Source organism: Hipposideros armiger, unplaced genomic scaffold (genome assembly GCF_001890085.2).
Source record: "Hipposideros armiger isolate ML-2016 unplaced genomic scaffold, ASM189008v1 scaffold_177, whole genome shotgun sequence".
NCBI lineage: Eukaryota > Metazoa > Chordata > Mammalia > Chiroptera > Hipposideridae > Hipposideros > Hipposideros armiger.
Genome location: NW_017731527.1, coordinates 2031143 through 2050216, shown reverse-complemented (window position 1 = coordinate 2050216; position 19074 = coordinate 2031143). Strand labels below are relative to the sequence as shown.

The 19074-nt window shown below is 36.4% G+C and overlaps 1 protein-coding gene across 1 annotated transcript in view; it reads left to right on the top strand.

Annotated features, from left to right (window-relative positions):
* LRRIQ1 (leucine rich repeats and IQ motif containing 1) overlaps nucleotides 1–19074 on the top strand; it is a 195576-nt gene that overhangs the window by 89798 nt on the left and 86704 nt on the right. The window contains exons 12-13 of the mRNA XM_019652283.1: nucleotides 620–739; nucleotides 18419–18508. Coding sequence (XP_019507828.1) covers nucleotides 620–739; nucleotides 18419–18508 — 210 coding nt within the window. The remainder of the gene's footprint in view (nucleotides 1–619; nucleotides 740–18418; nucleotides 18509–19074) is intronic.

Below are 19074 nucleotides of genomic sequence, written 5' to 3'. Positions count from 1 at the left end.
CTAAATAATGTTATTAGCTAGTGTTACCCCAATAAATTTAATTTTTAAAAAGCTGTGATATTTTTGGAGTTACAATTAGGAAAACTTTCCGTACTCCCAAAGTTATTGAGGAATCTGAATGTTTTTAATTCTGTTGTTTTGTGATTAGTTTATTTAAAAATGAAATTAGTTGATTGTTGTGAGTGAGGATATCACTTGTCTAGCATGGCCATTTATGTATGGTAAAATTTTCCTAAGTTTGTGTTAGTTTATTTTATACATAGTCATTTGAAAATTAGCAAAATTGGTTTTCCTTTGTATCTCTTTCTTCTTAGTTTAGAGTGGGTCCTGGAGGAATTATCAGATAATTGATTGGTTGACCTACATGTGCAGTTGAGGGAGTTTTAAAGATTCTTTTCTGCTTACCACAAGGAAAGTCTCCTGAGATTCAGAACTTTAGACACATGCAGTTGTTTAATTTATCTTGCAGTTCTAAGTGTCACATAAAGTTCAAAACACAGATTACTGAGCCATTAAACTAAGGTCTAAGATGTTTTATCTTCCTAATGGGATAATACAGAGAATCTGGTTTGGAGTTTGATCTATAACCTTGTATAACATGCTTTAAATTTTTGTTTAGGCGATTTGGAAGGGCTTTCTTTTGCGAAAGAAACTGACAGCAGCTCTAGAAGCAATTAAGAATGAAGACTCTGAAGAAGAATATGAAGAAATAAATTTAGAAGATTTTACATTTGATGAAGTAAGTACCAACTACAACATATAAACATTGGTCTTAAAATAGTTTTAGTATACTATTTTAAGGTTAAACCAGTTTCTAAGGTTGAAATCTGTAACGGTGTCATTATTTTTTTATAGCTTGTTTTCAAATAACACCTGAAAAAGTATGCTTTCAATTTCTTAACATCTTCATTTACCCTACAAGCTTATGCAATGTGTAAACATGGTCATAGACATTTACAAGAGTTCCTGTGTACTCTTCTCCCACATTTATGCATTTTGTTTATCAATTATTCTTCATTAGATGTAACTATGACCTTATTTACGCTCTGTTCAACAACCTTTCATAGCTCTCTGTTGTCTAGAAAATTGAGAACAACCACCTTAAATTGTCATTTACTAAGTATTCCACAGTAACAAAGCAAGCTATACAGAAATATCCACCACTTCTCCCCTGTTGCTTCCATCTGCTCCAACCAAACTGAGCAACCTTTCACTGTACAGAGCACTTGCCTTTACATCCTTAGTTTTGCTCACCTGTTCCATCTTCTCAAGGTAGTTTAACCACCAGTCAGATTAAGATATAGAACATATAAACACCCCCCAAAGACTTCCTCATGCCTCCATAGTATTCACACCTCCATTATCATAGATTAGTTTTGAACTTCCTGTGAGATCATACAGTATGTACTCTTCTATCACATAATATTATGTCTGTGAGGTTTATCTATGTGGTTGAGTGTGGCTGTATATTTGCCACTCTTTTGAATATACCACTTTTTATCTATTATTTGAATGTACCACTTTTTAAAACTGGTATTCTAGTATTGGTAGATTTTGTTGTTGTTGAATTATTTCTAGCATTGCCTATTATGACTAAAGATGCTATGAACATTCTTATACATGTCTTTTGATGTTTGTGGTCATGTTTCTTTTGGAAATAGAATTTCTGGGTGATAGCGTTTACCTATATTTAGAAGATAGTGCCTAATTGTACTACAAAGTGATTGTATCAATTTACAGCTCTAGCTGCAGAATATGAGAGTTTCAGAGGAGCTCTATCCTCACCAACGCTTTGCATTTTTGTGTCTTTTCCCCCTATTCCAGTAGGTTTCTGGTGGTATCTTGTTGTTTTGAGTTGCGTTTTTCTCATAACTAATAATGTTGAATACCTTTTCATATGCTCACTAGCCATTTAGATATCTACTTTTGTGACATGATCAAGTGTTTGTGCATTTTCAGTTGGGTTGCACATCATTTTTCTTACTAATTTGTAGAAGTTCTTTATATATTCTGAACACTACTCTGTTTTCCTTTGCAAATGTCCTCTCTAAATTCTGGGGCTTACTTGTTTATTCTCTTTATGGTTTATTTTGATGAACACAATGTTTCTAATTTTAAATTAAAAACAAAAGTTTTTAAATTAAAAACAATTTTTTCATTGTTGTAACATACAAGAAATCTTTGCCTACTCTTAGATCATATTCTAGAAACTTTATCTTAACTTTCAGGATTTTAGTCTATGATGCACCTGGAATTAAATTTTTGTGAGTAGTGTGAGGTAAACGGTCAAGATCCCCCAATACTCACACATTTGGTTATATCATTGACTCAGAACCATTTGTTGTACAGACCATACTTTTCACAGTGGATTTCAATTGAAGCTTTGTGTAGACTCAAGTAACTGTATGAGTGGGTTCTCTCAATTTTTCTTGTTGTTCTGTTGTGATCCTTACATCACTACTTTAATTAGTGTATAATTTCTAATGAATTTTGGTATGTAGTCTTAAAAGAGCTCCAACTTTGTTCTTTGTCTTCAAGAAAGAAATTCTACCACTCTGTTGACCCTTTTTGGTTTTGTACACATTTTAGAATCATCCAGTCAATTTGCACAATAAATATTAGGATTTTGTCTGAGATTGTAGTACATCTATAAATCAATTTGGGAGACCAGATCATTTTTTAATATTATATTTTTAAATATCCTGTACACAGAATATCCTACCATTAAGTCATTGAAGATTCCTGTCTGCAATGTGCTGTAGTTTTCTTCATTGTGATCTTGTACATTTTTGGTTGAATTTCTTCCTAGATATTTGATGTTTTCTGATATTATATTTATTTTTGTATATTAAACTCATATTTAACCACTTTGTTGAAATCACTTATTAATTTTAGTAGTTTATCTCTCAAGTCTTTTGAATAATCTGTATTTACAATCACATCACCTGAAGATAATGACAGCTTTATTTTTATTTGTTCCAATTCTTATGTCTTGCATTATTTTTCTTGCCTTATTATCCTGACTACTACCTCCAGTAAAAAGAACCAGGATACTACTGTTAGTAGATATCTTTTTCTAACCTATGGTCTCAAGGTGAAAGATTTCAATATACCACCAAATGAGTAAAATGTTTACTATATGCTCTTGTAGAAACTCTATATTTGATTAAGGGAGTTACCTTATTTAACATCTTTTTTCCTTTCAAGAGGTTAATACGATGATGATGAGGTGGATGATGATGATTCTATATATGATTTGGATTTTATCAAACACTTATATACATATTGCATTGATTTTTCAAACATTAAACCTTGTATTCCTAGAATAAACCAACTTTGCTATAATGTATTATCTTTTTACATGCAGTAATACCTTGGTTACTCGCAGCCCAAGGTTGTACTGTATTTCTGAACTTGATTTGCTAATATTTTGTTTAGGATTTTTGCATTTATATTCAAGAAGTGGGCCTGTAAATGTTCTTTCTTGTAAACTCTCTTCAGATTTGTTATCAAGGTTGTGTTGATGTTATACATTTGTTTAGGAAGTGTTTCTTCTGTTTCTGTTTTGTGGAAGAGTTTGATGTAAGATTGTCGTTTGTGCCTTAAAAAATTGTCTCAGCATATAATCTATTAGGTTGTTGGAAAAGTCATGATGTATTTTTCTATGATTTTTTTTTTGTTTTTTGCAACAATGTGTCATGACATTTCCGACAACCCAATATTTTGCCTCATACTTTGAGGCTATATTATCAAGGCATACACATTCAGGATAGTTGCATCATTGTATTATTGAACATTTTATCATAATAAAAGTTTCCTCTTTAATTCTAGCTTCCTTCTTTAACTAACTGCATTAATGGCTATTTCCTCTGATAAACTGTATTTCCCTATGTATAAAACACACCCTTTCCCGAAAAATTTGGGGTCTAAAAACTGGGTGCGTCTTATACAGTGGTTGTATGAGTGCAAAAACAAGCACGAAAAAAGCGGGAAATGCAAGTAAAACAAATCTACAACCACTGTATATGACGCACCCAGTTTTTAGACCCCAATTTTTTCGGGAAAGGATGCATTTTATACATGGGGAAATATGGTAACAACTGTCTTTTGATTGGCAATTTCATAATATATATTTCCCTAACCCTTTTCCTTCAACATTTCCTTGCTCTTTATATTTAAAGTTGACTTTTAAAAGATTATTTTTATATTTCATTTTGACATTACTTGCCTTTTTATTAATGTAGTTACACTATTTTAATTTATTTTAATTAAATATAATTAGGCTTATATATGTCATCTTTCTATTTTTTTTCTGTCTCCTATATGTTCTATGTGCCTCTTTTGCTTTTTTTTTGCTTTTTATTAATCACATCTTTTGTGTTTTCTTTTTTCTTCCTTCATTAGCTTGCTAGTTTGTGGTTATCTTTTTTCCTTGCACCTCATTCCTTCCTGCATTAACAGGCTTCCATCTGGGATCATTTTCCTTTGCCTAAAGGGCTTCCTTTAGCATTTATTTCATTTTGGGTCAGTTTTTGATTGCTTAAAAATGTATTTTACTCTAACTTTTGAAGGATAGCTTCTCTTGGCATAGACTTTTAGGTAGGATTTTTGTTTAACGATGTCATTTCATTAACTCCTGGCTTCCACAATAGCTTCTGTTGAAAATTCAGTAATAAAACTTATATTTTCTTCCCTGAAGATATTGCTTTTTCACCCCTAGTCCCCAGAGTACTTTTAAGGTTCAATTTCTGTTTTCATTTTTTAGCATGGGTGTGATTTTCTTTGTATTTTCTTAGCTTTCAGTAGGGGAACTCATATATCGTCTTGAATCTGTGGTTGATGTATTTCATCAGTTCTGGAAATTATTTGGCCAGAGTTATTTCAAATATTTATTATTATTATTTTTATTTCTCTTCTTTGAGGTAAACTGGCTCCAAAAACACATATGCAGAATTTCTCACCATTTTACAAGTGTCCCTTAGACTCTTTTTTATATTGTTCTCTTTTTATGCTTCTATTTTTTAATTTGGATGTTTTCTACCCTGTAGTTCACTAACCACTTCTGTTGAGTTATCTAAGCATTTTTAGCCTATGTATTGAATTCTTCATTTCAGTTATTGTATTCTTCATTTCTGGTTGGTTCTTTTCCTATGTCTTCTGTCTCCATTTTTATGTTTCCTATCTCTTTGTTGAAGTTCTCCCTGAGTTCCTTGAGGATCTTTATAACCAGTGTTTTGAACTCTGCATCTGGTAGATTTCTTGTCTCCATTTTGTTTAGTCCTTTTTCTGTAGCTTTGCTCTGATCTTTATTTGGGACATGTTCCTTTGTGTCCTCATTTTGGCACCTTCCTGTGTTTGTTTATATTTTTTAGGTAGAGCTGTCTCCTGGTCTTAGAGTGGCCTTATGTACTAGATGTGCTGGTGGATCCCATGGTGCAGTTTCCCTGGTCACCTTAGCTGGGTGCTCCAGGTGTGTCCCTTGTGTGGGTTGTGTGTGCCCTCCTATTGTAGTTGAGCCTGCATGCTGTTTACACATCGGTAGGAGGGACTGACCCTTAGAGTTATTGGTTGAGAGGACTAGCCATGACAACAGTGGAGGTGCTGTTGTGCAGGGCTGACCCTATGGAGCAGCATTTGATTTCACAGGACTCTGGTGCTTGCTGAGTCTGCCCTTTGGGTGTGTCATTTGTGGAGGTGCTTGGACGATTCTCTGGTGTGGTCTGAAGCCAGCCACCTTGTGTGTTGGTTCTGCAGCCTCTTGGGAGGGGCTCTAATGCAGGCCAAGATCAGCCGCTGCCTGTGCCCTGCTTTTGGTATGAGCTACAAAGTGATCTGCAGATGGTCATCACTTGTGCTGGGCTTGGAGGTACCTGGGAGAAGCTACGCTGCAAACTGAGGCCAGCTGCCACTAGTGCCAGGCTTGAGGCTGCTTAGCAAGAGGTACAGGACATGCAGAGGCCAGGTGCTCTTTGTTTGGGTTTTGTGAAATTTAAGATATTTTGGGAAAGTCTGCAGCATGAGCTAAGATAGGTCATTTGTGTGGAAAGGCCACTGGAAGTGGCTTGAGTGGGCCCGCAAGTTGGGTGTGGTGGGGTCTCCGAGAATCACCAGGGCGGGGTGAACGGTATTAGCCAGGTTGATAGAGACTCAGATATGAGTCCCACTTAAATCTGCACACTGGGAATGGGGAGGGCTCAACAATGGAACAATGCCTTCAGCCAGCACTGCTGTCTGGGAGAAAGCTGCCCCTCCAGCCCTAGCCTGAAGCCAGACAATTCAGTTCTTTGCCATATTCCTCGGATGCCTTCGGAGATGCTGCCCCAATGCTGGAACTCAGAGTGAGTGAGTCTGTTACTGAGTAATTCCATGCATGGGCCCCTTAATATGAACAACTGGAACTCCAGGTTTCCTCAGTCTCACCAGCCACAATCTCCACTGGTTTTCAGAGTAGTGGAGACTTCTCTTCCCAGCACTGGAACCCTGGGCTGGGGAGCCTGGTCTGTGGCTGGGATCTCAGCGGGGACCTCCACAGCCTGGATATCCCTCCCTATTTTTTTAACCATCATTTGTGGGAGTGAGACAAGCCCATTCTGCATCTTTGCCCCTCCTACCTGTTGCTTCCTCTGTATATCATTAATTATAGAACTTCTGTTTAGGTAGGATTCAGGCGTTTCTCAATGATAGTTGTTCTTTAGTTTAGTTATAATTTTGTGGTTGTCATGGGAGGAAGAGAGTAGAGCGTTTACCTACTTCGCCATCTTGACCGGGAGCCTGAACATACTAATATGGCACTTTCAAAGCTTTTTCAGTTAATGCAACATCTGGATCACTTGTGGGTTTATATCCATTGACTGTTTATCTCTTGTATTTTGAGTCAGTTGATTCTTTTTCTTAGCATTTAATTTTTTATTACATATCAGACATATATGTATAACATGTAAAGACCCTGGAACATGTTTTCTTTCTCTAAAATGGATTTAATCATATTCTGGCAGGCAGATATTTTATACTCAAAGATCCTTTTGAGGCTTCCAGCTTCATTAGGGCTGATCTATTTCTGGTTTCTCTGAAGATTACACCAATATTACAGCCTTCTACTGAAAGTGAGATATTTATCAGGTTACCTTCATTCTGTCCCTGAATTCTAATCCCTTTCTCCAAAGCATCAAGTGACTGAACAGATTTCTTCTTAGCTTTTTAGTACCCCAGCTGTTGCTATTGCTCTTTGACTTTAGGAATGTCTCCTCCACATGCGCGACTTTGAATTGGCAGGCACATGAAGGGAACTGTTGTACATGGCTGCGCTCACGTTTCTCTGGTTCTCTACTCCTGTGGATCTTGTTCCTTCCATCCGAGCTGCCTCGGCATCCTTGCACGTCAACCTCTGTCTCCTCATCCCTGTGAGACTGCTGTAAGCAGGCCTCAGATTTCTGTTGAGCTTCTCTTTCCCATTAACAAAATTGGGAAATTTCCCTGAAGGAAAATGTGAAGGGAAATATAGGGTTTACATCAGCATGCAACTCTATTCCCTGGGATCTTGACTCTTTAACTTCTAACTGTTTTGATTGATTTTGAGTGCCTTCCGCTCTTTTCTTTTCTCTTTTTTTTTAACCCAGTGCTTATAGATGTTCTCAGGAGGATCTTAATTCTAATTAAAACTAAAACACAATGGAATGTTTATAAATGAATATTTCAGTCAATGATTATCTTAAAATTCCAAGCATTGTTTTCAACTCAGTGAACAAGAGATGTGAGATTCCTAACTTCACAGAGTTTACATTTAATTTGACGTGACAGGGAAGATAGATAGATAGATAGATAGATAGATAGATAGATAGATAGATAGATAGAGATGTATAAACATACAGAACACTATAAAGTATTAAAAATTACTATAAAGCAAGGAAGTTTAAGAGATAGAGCATAGAATCTGATTGGAAGATCAGGGTGGTCTGCATAAGGTGTAATATTTTAATAGAGATGTGAAAATAAAGTGAAGGAATAGCCACAGGGTAATACTTCTCTGGACTATGTATAAGACAAGTATGGAAGCCTTGACACAGGAACTCTATTAGTATATTAAAGGAACAGAAAGGTTACCATAGGTAGATATGATTGGTAGTGGAGAAAAATCAGAGATAAGAAAGAAACAGAAAATGGCCAAGAATCATTCCACATGTGAGTAAAGCCCAGGATGTAATATCAAAAAATTTGGATTTTATTTCAAATGTGATAGAAGATTGTCATTTGTTTTTATTATATTTGTTTCAGGTGTACAAAACAACATAATGACTAGACATTTACACCCCTCACAAGGTGCTAATCCCCCCCAAGGCTACTACCCCTCTGACATCATATATAGCTGTTACAATATCATTGACTATATTCTCTATGCTGTACTTACATCCTGTGATTATAAACACACACACACACACACACACACACATATTTAATTATAGTTGACATTCAATATTATTCTACTTCACCTTCAGGTGTACAGCATAGTGGTCAGGCTTCTACACAATCTATGTAGTGATACCCTTGATAAGTCCAGTACCCATCTGACAAACTACATGATCTTTATAGCATTATTGATTATATTCACAATACTGTATTTCACATCCCCGTGACTATTTTGTGACTAACAATTTGTACTTTCTAATCCCCTCACCATCTCCCCATCCCTCAACCACCTCTCCCATGATACAGAGAAAAAAACTTATTATTGGGTTTTGTGGCAAGGGAGTTAACATTTTTGTTTTAAGTGTATGACTTTGTTTGCAATGAAGAGCTTATTCTTTAGAGCTAAGAATTTTTTAACTAAATTTATTGGGGTGACACTGGTTAGTAAAATTAAACAGATTTCAAGTGTATAATTCTATAATATATCATCTATACATTACATGTGTGTTCACCACCAAAGTAAATTCTCCTTCCATCGCCATATATTTGACCCCCTTTACCCTCTTCTACCATCCTCCCTCCTCACTAACCTCAGGTAACCACTAAACTGTTGTCTGTGTCTATGAGTTTTTGCTTGTTTGTTTGTCTTGTTTGTTTGTTGCTTTCAGTTTTATATTAAACATATGAGTGAAATCATATGGCTCTTGACTTTTTCTGTCTGACTTATTTCTCTTAGCATGATAATCTCAAGATACGTCCATGTTGTTGCAAATGGCAGTATTTCATCTTTTCTTATGGTCGAGTCTTCTTTATCCAGTTATCTATCGAAGGACACTTGGGTTGTTTCCATGTCTTGCCCACTGTGAATGATGCTGCAGTGAACATAGGGGTACATATATCTTTACAAATAGATATTTTCAGATTTTGGGGGTTGATACCCAGAAGAGGAATTGCTGAGTCATATAATAATTCTAGTCGTAATTTTTAGAGGAACCACCATACTGTTTCCCATAGTGGCTGTAGCCAGTTTACATTCCCACCAGCACTGTATAAGGGGTCCTTTTTCTCCACAGCCTCTCCAAGACTGTTATTACTTGTCTGTTGATAATAGTCATTCTAACAGGTATGAGGTGGTATCTCATTGTGCTTTCAATTTGCATTTTCCTAATAGTTAGTGAAGTTGAGCATCTTTTCAAATGTATGTTAGTTGTTTGTCTACTTGGCAGAAGTGTCTGTTTAGGTCCTCTGCCTTTTTTTTTTAATTGGATTGTTTGTTTTTTTGTTGTTGCGTTGTATGAGTTCTTTATATATTATGGATGTTATCCCCTTATCAGAGGCATTGTGTGCAAATATCTTCTTCATTTGGTTGGTTGCCTCTTTGTTTTAGTGATGATTTCTTTTGCCATGAGAAGCTTTTTGGATATAATCGCATTCATTTATTTTTGTTTTTACTTCTCTTGCCTTTGAGGTCAAATTCATAAAATCCTCTCTGAACCATAAATTTAGTACCTGTGCTTTCTTCTATGCAACTTATTATTTCAGGTCTTATATTTAGGTCTTTGTTCCATTTTGAGTTAATTGTGGTGTATGGTGACAGATAGCAGCCTAGTTTCATTCTTTTGCATGTGGCTTTCCAATTTTCCAGCACTATTTATTGAAGAAACCTTCTTTTCTCCATTGTATGTTTTTGGCTCCTTTGTTGAAAATTATCTGCACATATGTATGAGTTTATTTCTGGGTTTTCAATTCTATTCCATTGGTCTGCATGTCTGTTTTTCTGCCAATACCATGCTGTTTTGAGTATTGTCACTTTGTACTATAAATTGAAGTCAGGGAGTGTATACTCTGGCCTTATTGTTTTTTTCTCAGGATTTCTTTGTATTTGGGGTCATGGGTGATTCCATATGAATCTGATAGTTTTTTTGTTCTACTTCTTTTTAAAAATGCAATTGTGATTTTCATGGGGATTGCATTAAATCTGTATACTGCTTTGCACAATATGTCAATTTTAAGTATGTTGATTCTGCCAATCCATGAGCATGGACTATCTTTCCATCTCTTTGGGTGTCTCTTTCAGTTTCTTTTAATAATGTCTTATAGTTTTCAGTGTATAGGTCCTTCACAGCCTTTGTTAAAATTATTCCTAGATATTTTATTCTTTTTTTTCAATTTCTAAGAATTAAAGCCAAATACCAATTAGGATGCCATTGTTGCTTTGCCTTCCTTTCACAGTTTTTACCTCTTTCCCATTACTGTCACTTTATTTTTAAATTATCTTACAACTTCAGATTACATAATCAAATTATTAAACTGCCCTGTATTTTCTTATTTCTTTCTTTAGATTTCCCACTTATAAGTATAAGACTTATCTAACCAGAACTTCCCTTTTATCACTTATTTAGGTAATAAAAATAGTTGCCTTTGGGTTCAGTCCATACTTCTCTTTTCTTTACAAATATATCACAATGTAGTCCTATAACACCAAACTTATTTTTTCCCTTCCAGCCAACAAAATACTGAATGCCTACACTATGGCAAGCACCATACATGGATCTGGGATAGGTACATGGGCAGTTATAACATGGACCCAAATTTAGGGCATGATAGAAATATATTTGGGTATTTGCATTGAATTACAATTTCTTAGAAAAATATGAAATTGTCTTAATAAACTAGGCTGGATCCAAAATTCTGGATCAATCTGCCATGAATTTTTTGTATTGCTTTTCTGCCTCTCTGAAATGTGATTGCATTTAAGAAATGGTTAACCAAGGAGACACTATTAACCAGGAGTCAATTTGCTTTAGTTTTACTAAACATGGTTTACCTTAACTTAATTTGAAGTGCCAGGAACTGCGAGGGATCTGAGATTTTTATCCTGCATGCAGCCTAACAAGTTAAGCTGTCACACGTTCATGGATGCTGGCAGGAGATATGAGACGTTTATTACTTGTCCCATCAGGCTGCAGGAGCTCCACGTTCATAGACGTTCCTCTTGGCTTCCAAGTTCCATAGGGAGGAAACTGAAGAATTACATGTATAGAAATCCTGAGCCTAGGAAACCCCATGTTTCTTAAAGGGCTGCTAGCAATTCTGCCCATCCTGTGCTCCAGAGAAAGTCACTATCTTTATGATATCAAACAACAAACACATTTTGACTTCTGCCCCAGTGGGAAATACTTAAAGACTGTCTTCATCTTCCAAGTCTGCTAGCTGTATTAACATCTTTGAAAAGATGGTTCAGAACAAAAGCTGCCATAAGTCATGCAGAAATGTTAGAGACCATTGGAAAATCATCTCCCAATAGTATCTACCCCTTGTGTCTACATGGCCAATTGTTTCATAAGTACGTACTCTAATGGTCACTCTGAGTTATCTGACAGGGGCCAGGACAAAAACCATTAGGTTATCCTCATGATGCATTTAATTAAAGTTATTATAAATATCCCAGGTGGTTTTCCCTTTAAGTTTTTGTATTTACATTCCGGCTAGATTTGAGGCTTTCATCCAGGTCACAGCTGCAAGTATTCGCTCTTATACACACTCCATCTTGGCCCTCAAAGAGGAAGTTTAAGGCAATTCTGCCATCTAAAACAACCCTGACCGGTGAGCTGAGACTGATTTAAATACTTTCCAGGGCCATAGCGGTATTTTTTTAAACACTTGAAGGTGATTTATGAGCAGGACACCTTCCAGGTGGCATTTCTGCACTCCTTGGAATGACAGAGAATCGGAGTGGGGAAAACATCCGGAGATAATTGACATGGGAGGTGCAGGATCTGTGCTGTGTCCCTGCTGTCAGGCTGTCCCCTGCTGTCATAATAGACTTCTCAGTGAAGTTAAGGAAAATGACTATAAATTATAGTTCACAATTTCCTGGAAAGGGATAGCAGATCCAGCAATGAGTGAAATTTAAGCTGCTTGCAGCAGTTTGGGAGAGCCCTCCAGGGGTGTTTTTCTTGAGGAAGAAGAAAGGCTTCAGGGGTAGGACAAAAGGTCATTCATATCCCTCCCTTCCCTTGACCTCTCAGAATCTAAGGTGTTCCCTTCAAAGGTACCAAGTGCTTGTTCTCCATCTACTTCCTCAAATCAGAGTGTTCCGTTTCACTTAGTTATAACTCCAACTTTTCCCCTAACCATTCTCTATTCACACGTAGACCTTTCCTCTTGTTGGGTCAGGAACAAGAGGAACAAGTGCACTTTTCTAAATGTCATGAGGATTAAGTTTGTATATCCTGAGCCCCCTTTGGCCAGGCTGCATCATGAGATGTGTCAGTCCTGCACCTGGGACTTGCTGTTGGGAAAAATAAATATTCATCATGCACAGGATAGAATCCTGTGTTGTCAAAATAGATCTGGAGTACCTTCCATACATTTTTTCCTCATCAATACTTAGGAAGTTGTTGCAAGGGTCCGTCCCTTTCTGGAGAGAGGCACATTAACTGATTAAACTTCCTTATTGATTTGTGTGGACAGAAAGAAGTGAGAGTGGTAGAGTCAGACTATTAGTCCATTGTTGAGTAGCTTTTCTGAGAAAACACATAACTGTCAGTCTCCAATCCAGAAAACTGAAAAAAATACAACATTTCAAGGACCACAGCTATATGGCCACAGTCGACTGATGCATAACCTGAAAAGGTATCAACAGTGGTACAGAATCAAAGGTATATTGTAGTTAAATTTCCAAGAGTAGGTAGAGACAAGGATCCGTGGAATAGGACCTCATCCACCATAAAACAAATAGGACAATTTTGCAGAAGTCACAAGTCTGGCTTGCATTGGTAGCCTACACATCAGAAGCGGAATCAGGCCCAAACAGGGAATGGGCCTTTACCATGGACATCCATATGAGTAATCAAAACAGTCCTATATGTAGCTGGGGTTTGCTTCCCCCATGTGAAGGTCCCAAACAGAATGTCTTTAGTCAACAAGTCTGTAGTTTTCCACATGGCAGATCAAACTGTGAGGCCATTGGCTACCATCCAAGATTCGGTTGAGCTTCAGCTTAGCTGAACCATTCCTGAACCAGGCCCCAGCACATAGACAGTCCCTCCAAGCCAGCAGCTTTGGATCAGGCCATGGAGTGGAGACAAAGTTTCCCTGAGAAGTACAGCTTCCACTTTTTCATACGAAACCAAGATGCCACTGGGGCCAGGCTGGCTGTTCCTTTTGATAAGTGAGGCTTTGGGAGACCTTCATACCTTGTTAGTCATTGAATCTGGGTTGTTCCAACCCAAAATGGGGGTATCAGGCCAGAGACTTACAAGGCTTCCATAGGTCAGTCATTTAGCTTCTAACATAGTCCAGTAGGGAGGTAATAGTTGGTTTTTAAGAGGAATATACATGGAGTCAGTGTCAGAAAGGCCACAAATCCAAAATCACAAAGGATGCCTCCAGGTGGAAGCCAGAAGCTCCAATTGGCAAAATCATCAGCCACAGACAATCATATTATCTCCACTACTGAAAGGGTCTGCGAAGATGTTGGGCATCCTTTTTGTGGAAAAAGGCTGAAAAGACAGAAGTTTTTCGTTGGCTACTGGAGAGAGTGAACATCATACATTCTCTCACATAGTCAAGTCCCAAGAAATTACTTGATGCACAGGCCTCAGGAATATAGGCCCCAGAATTTTGTTCCGTTTTATCGGCCAGCCCCTGAATGCAGAGGTGTGTGACAATATTCACTATAATCAGGACTGCTAAAACTAAGGCTTTTTTAAATTGAGATATAATTCACATCCAACCAACAGGAAATCATCTATATAATGAAAGCTTTGGACATCGGTGGGAGGGGCACTCACACTAAATCCTGACCCAGTGGTTGTCCCACAGGTGACAAAGCACAAGAGAGCTTATCACCCTAGTGCTTCTCTACCTGCACCTTTCCCCTATTGGGATAAGCCCCACTGGCACCTATAGGGTAGAAATTTAAAACATGTAACACAACAGGTCAATGTCTACTCTACATTCAGAAGCAACAGCAATACACAGAATTGGCCTAAAGGACCCACCCACAAGATACCTTTAGCTCCCTCCTCCACTGTAAGCCATGTCCAAACCCCCACAGTTGAATCAGTGTGCCTCACTCCCCATGCTTCTGGGTCGCATAGTGCCCACTAAGATTGGGAGAAACACTACTTTTTATGTTCCCACGCTGCTATCTGTACAAAGATCCTGGAAAAGATTGTCTGGGGAAAAAAGCTCACAAAACATGCAGAAATGTGGGAGAACCATGGAGAATTACCTCCCAACACTAAGCACCTAATACGTACTATTCATAATGCACCTCTGAAATAGTGATGAATAAGACATTTTCTTGGTCCTGAGTCCACAGTGCATAATCTTTTTAAGATAATTATTTTAGCAGAAGTTTTAACGAGCCTAGGTCTTAATCTCCTTTGTGGGGAATTTTTGCCACATTGTCATGAAATATCTGTAAGATAATAAATATCTAAAATAATATGTGCATTAGGCCTGATGTGGCTTAGTGATGTATGCTGGCACTTTTATTTTGGACCTTTTACATTATAAAGTAAGTTTTACAAAGTTGATATTTTTAACAATTGACTTAATTTAACAGTTTATTTTCTCATTTACATATGCTCTTTAGAAGCCAACATACAAAGAACCAATGAAATTGTCTAGAAATTTAAACAACCAATCCTCTTATGAGCCCCTAAACCCAGAGAAGATGAGAAAAGCTAATTTAGCACAAATACAGAAAGCCATAACAGTGAAATTTGGGTTTGTTTCTTGTTTTTTTGTTTCAGGTCAAAGTCAAATTCAATAAGTAGACAGGAATAATTTTTTGAGAAGGAGGCAAAATGCACAAAGCTGGGCAACTTTCAGCTCTAGAATTCATGTTTAATCATTATCCCAAGTGAACGTCACAGGTTATTACATATTATAGTACATTGTGGGAAAAGAAACAAACAAACAAACCTGAAGTCTAGGCCATGGAAAAGGCTAAAGGGAAGTGAAAAGAGGCCTGCCTGGAATATAACCGTCTCCAATAATAAGGGCAGCTATGCTTTTGCATAGTGACGAAGGAGAGGGTTTAGAAAGTGAGATTTGTGATTCAGGTTGAGCTGAGGTTCCAAACTGTAAGGATTTTGAGATGGTACAGAAGTTGTCAAAAAAAATATTAGAAAAAATTGGGTGGATAGTAAGAGTTAACTTGGGCAGAAGAAGAGGAAAGTATTGAGGCAGGGTTGGGGGTCATGAAGGGAGTAGATACAATCCCAAGTCTTGGGTTTTAGAATTTCTAGAACTTGTTCTCCTCAGACTTATAGCTTCGGACAAGTCTGATCTTAGAGTCATGTGTCAAATGAAAGCATTACACTAGATGGAGTGAAAATGTTTGCATATACATAATACAAATAAACATCAATGTTATTTGCAGGTTCTCTTTCTGATAGCCTTATTTTCTACTCTCTCAAAGTTGGATTATAGAATAATGATTTCTTCTCAAAAGCCAAATGTATGTATATCTGATCAAACGCTCAATTGTGAACATACAGTTACAAATTTATCTAAGTCGAAGTTCATTTTTACTATAAAAGTAAGTTTGATAATAATATTCGAGTAACCAGAAAGGTTTCCAGGTCCTCAGTTGTAAATTAAAAAAAATATCTGAACAGAAGGTTTTCTTAAGCAACAGCTGACATTTCTATAAATATCCAGTGCTAAGCATGATATATTAATATACATTTTTAAAACAGTGGTATATTTATAGCCTTGGCCAATTCTTCCTGACATTTTGAGATTTTTTTTATCCCTCAATATACTAAGTACTGCCAAATACACTTGATATTAATAAGTTTGAACTCATAAATCATTAGTTTTGATAACATTATTTGGTTATAATTATGTAATTACTAAAAGTGTCTTTAGCATTTTATATTAAGTATTTTTTATGCTTCTAGAAGATTTTTAATGAATATCCTAATCTTTAATGTCTGGCTCCCAAAAGAGAAAAAGAGAAAAATGAAGGGGCAGGGAGAAGGACACCAGCCCTTTAAATCCCCTGGAAATCTTTGAGCTGGTAGGGCAGGGGCTTGCAACGATAGAGCAGGTGCAGCAACAAAGACTCTTTGCACCTCTTTGCACCTCTGTAATCAGAAGAAACAATCAGCAATTAGAGCACAGATTCCCAATATTTGGAGGACAGAGTCCTCATTGTCCATCCGGACTCCTGCAAGCTGTGTGCAAATGATTCCAGAAACCCATGAACAGCTGCCTGCCTGAGGGTTGGGGAGTGGAAGATAGATAGCTGCTACTGTGCTAAGAGCTGAAGCTGACCAAAATTAACCACAATTTACCACTCAGTTCTTCCCCCTGGAAGTTAGGAGCCTTCAGTAGACTCCAGAGTTCCAAAATCGTTACAGCGGACACATCCTGACAGTGCAGTTGTTGATTAGGTGGGGAGACAGGTTCCTGGTGCTTCCTCCCCTGCCGTCTTCCCAGGGTCATCTGGCATATACCGTTTTCTAATATTGTCTCTACATCTTCACATCTTCTTTTCACTTTAGCCTTTTTCAGAATAGTGAGAGTACTAATTTGATGATAGCTGATATGCTGTCGGTCTGGATCTTTCCTGAAATAGATCTGGATTTTCTTTTGTCATTCGAAAGGAAGAATTAAAAAAAATCTGAAACCTGAATCCTGTTTGCACTTTTGCCTCAACTCACATTCTTAAACCAGATATATATATATATATATATATATATATATATATATATATATATATATTCTTAAACCAGATATAACTGGTATATAGCTGTGATATATATATATATATATATATATATATGTGTGTGTGTGTGTGTGTATATATGTATACATATATATATATATATATATGTATGTATGTTAATAATCTCTGACTAGATGGAATTGGACAATCTACCTGTCTAACAACTAGGTAGAGGTGTCCTATTTACATCAAATAAGATGACTTTGGTTAGGTTTCCCAAGATTAAATTCTGTAAGTAAGTCTGTCATTGCACTGCTAGCCTGTAGTCGGGATGCCTTAGTTTTGCCTTCCCAGTGGTCTTTCAAGTGATAGTCAAGAAACATTGAAATCATATAAATGGAAAATTGCACTGAAGTCTCCTCAGAATATAACCATTCTAGTTTTTAAATCATATTTACGTCTGCTCATTTTAGAACCTTTTAAGAAACAAGTTTATTGGTATTTTGACCATCCTTTTTTCATAAAGATTCAAAAAACATTATAGAACCACGGACGTTTATTCTCAACCATATTAGATAATCCAAGTAAATAAAATTTAGATAATTATATCCTCAATTATACAAACTAGCATAACTGGTATAGTTCCATTGTAGAAAGATAAAATAAATTTGGGAATTACATAAATGGAATAAAGATGTTTGAATATAGAGTGAAGGAATTTAAAATAGAATCTTTTCAAAATTTATATTTTTATCATTCAAACACTTGAATTAGAGACTATAATATCAACAACCATGTTTCTTATATTGGCATAAAATCCTTTTCTCTACCTATTAGGAAGATTTTTGAAATTTTGGAAAAAAATTATGTAAAAGCTATCTTACAGTGTTTATAGAAAAATTGATACTAATGTGTTAAAATACTTTACATTTTCAATAGTGAGGTTTAATGGAAAATATGATTTATATTATAAAGAACTAATAGATTGTTGTCCTTAATTACATCTAGAGTAGGCTCAGAGTCATAGTTATCCAACAGTTAAATACACTGAACAATCCACACCTCTCTTATTTTTTAAAACACTTGAGTACTCGAGTTCTCACTTTATCCCACTGGGGATAAAAAAAAAAAAATCTTACCCTGTTCTTAAGAATGATTACATTAAACAGATGTGTAACATCTCACAACAGCAAGTAGCAAATTTTCCTGTAAATAAAAATTCTGATATACTTTCGTAACTTTTGTAGCACATAAGACGATTTCAAGGCTCTCTGTGAAACGTATGCAAGCTACATTATGTACTTCGATGTTTTATTTGTGCAGGCTGCCTTAGAAAAAGAATGGCCAGCTTTCAATTCCGCCCGCTTCCCTTCACAAACACAGCGTCTCCCCAGCCAGCTGCACTGGCCAAAGGTAACATGTCATGGAGACCTCTCGGTGCTCAATCTGTGCTCATTTTTTAAGGTTATGCTATGCAGCAGTGATTAATAATACAATTTATTGACTTGAAAAACATAATTACTTTTAGAAGCCTCTGACTTCCTCCTCATCCCCAGATGTAATTATTCATGTAGCTTTTCTTTCATTTGCTCCTAATTTTTTTCTTTATTTTGGATTTCTTTCAACACTTTATTTCACAGTAGCAAAAAAAAAAATGATACACTTCAGCTGCATAGTTGGCAGTCGACTAAAATCACTAGTTGAAAGCACTTTAAAAATATAAAAATGTGCATTAAGAGGGTAACAGCTGAAGATTTTCAGTCAGAGGTCAATGGACTGCAATATCTGCTATTTATTTGATAATCTTTGAAGTTTTGGTTTCCTGAGATTTTTTTAAAGATCTTTGCCGTTAATCATTTTGTATAGGCAAACTATACCAAAAAGCATATTCCTTGGCACTATAACAAAAGATATTCATATGTGTATTCCATAAATTTTATTTTAATTTTCAATTTTTATATGAGTTTCCCTTAGGAGGC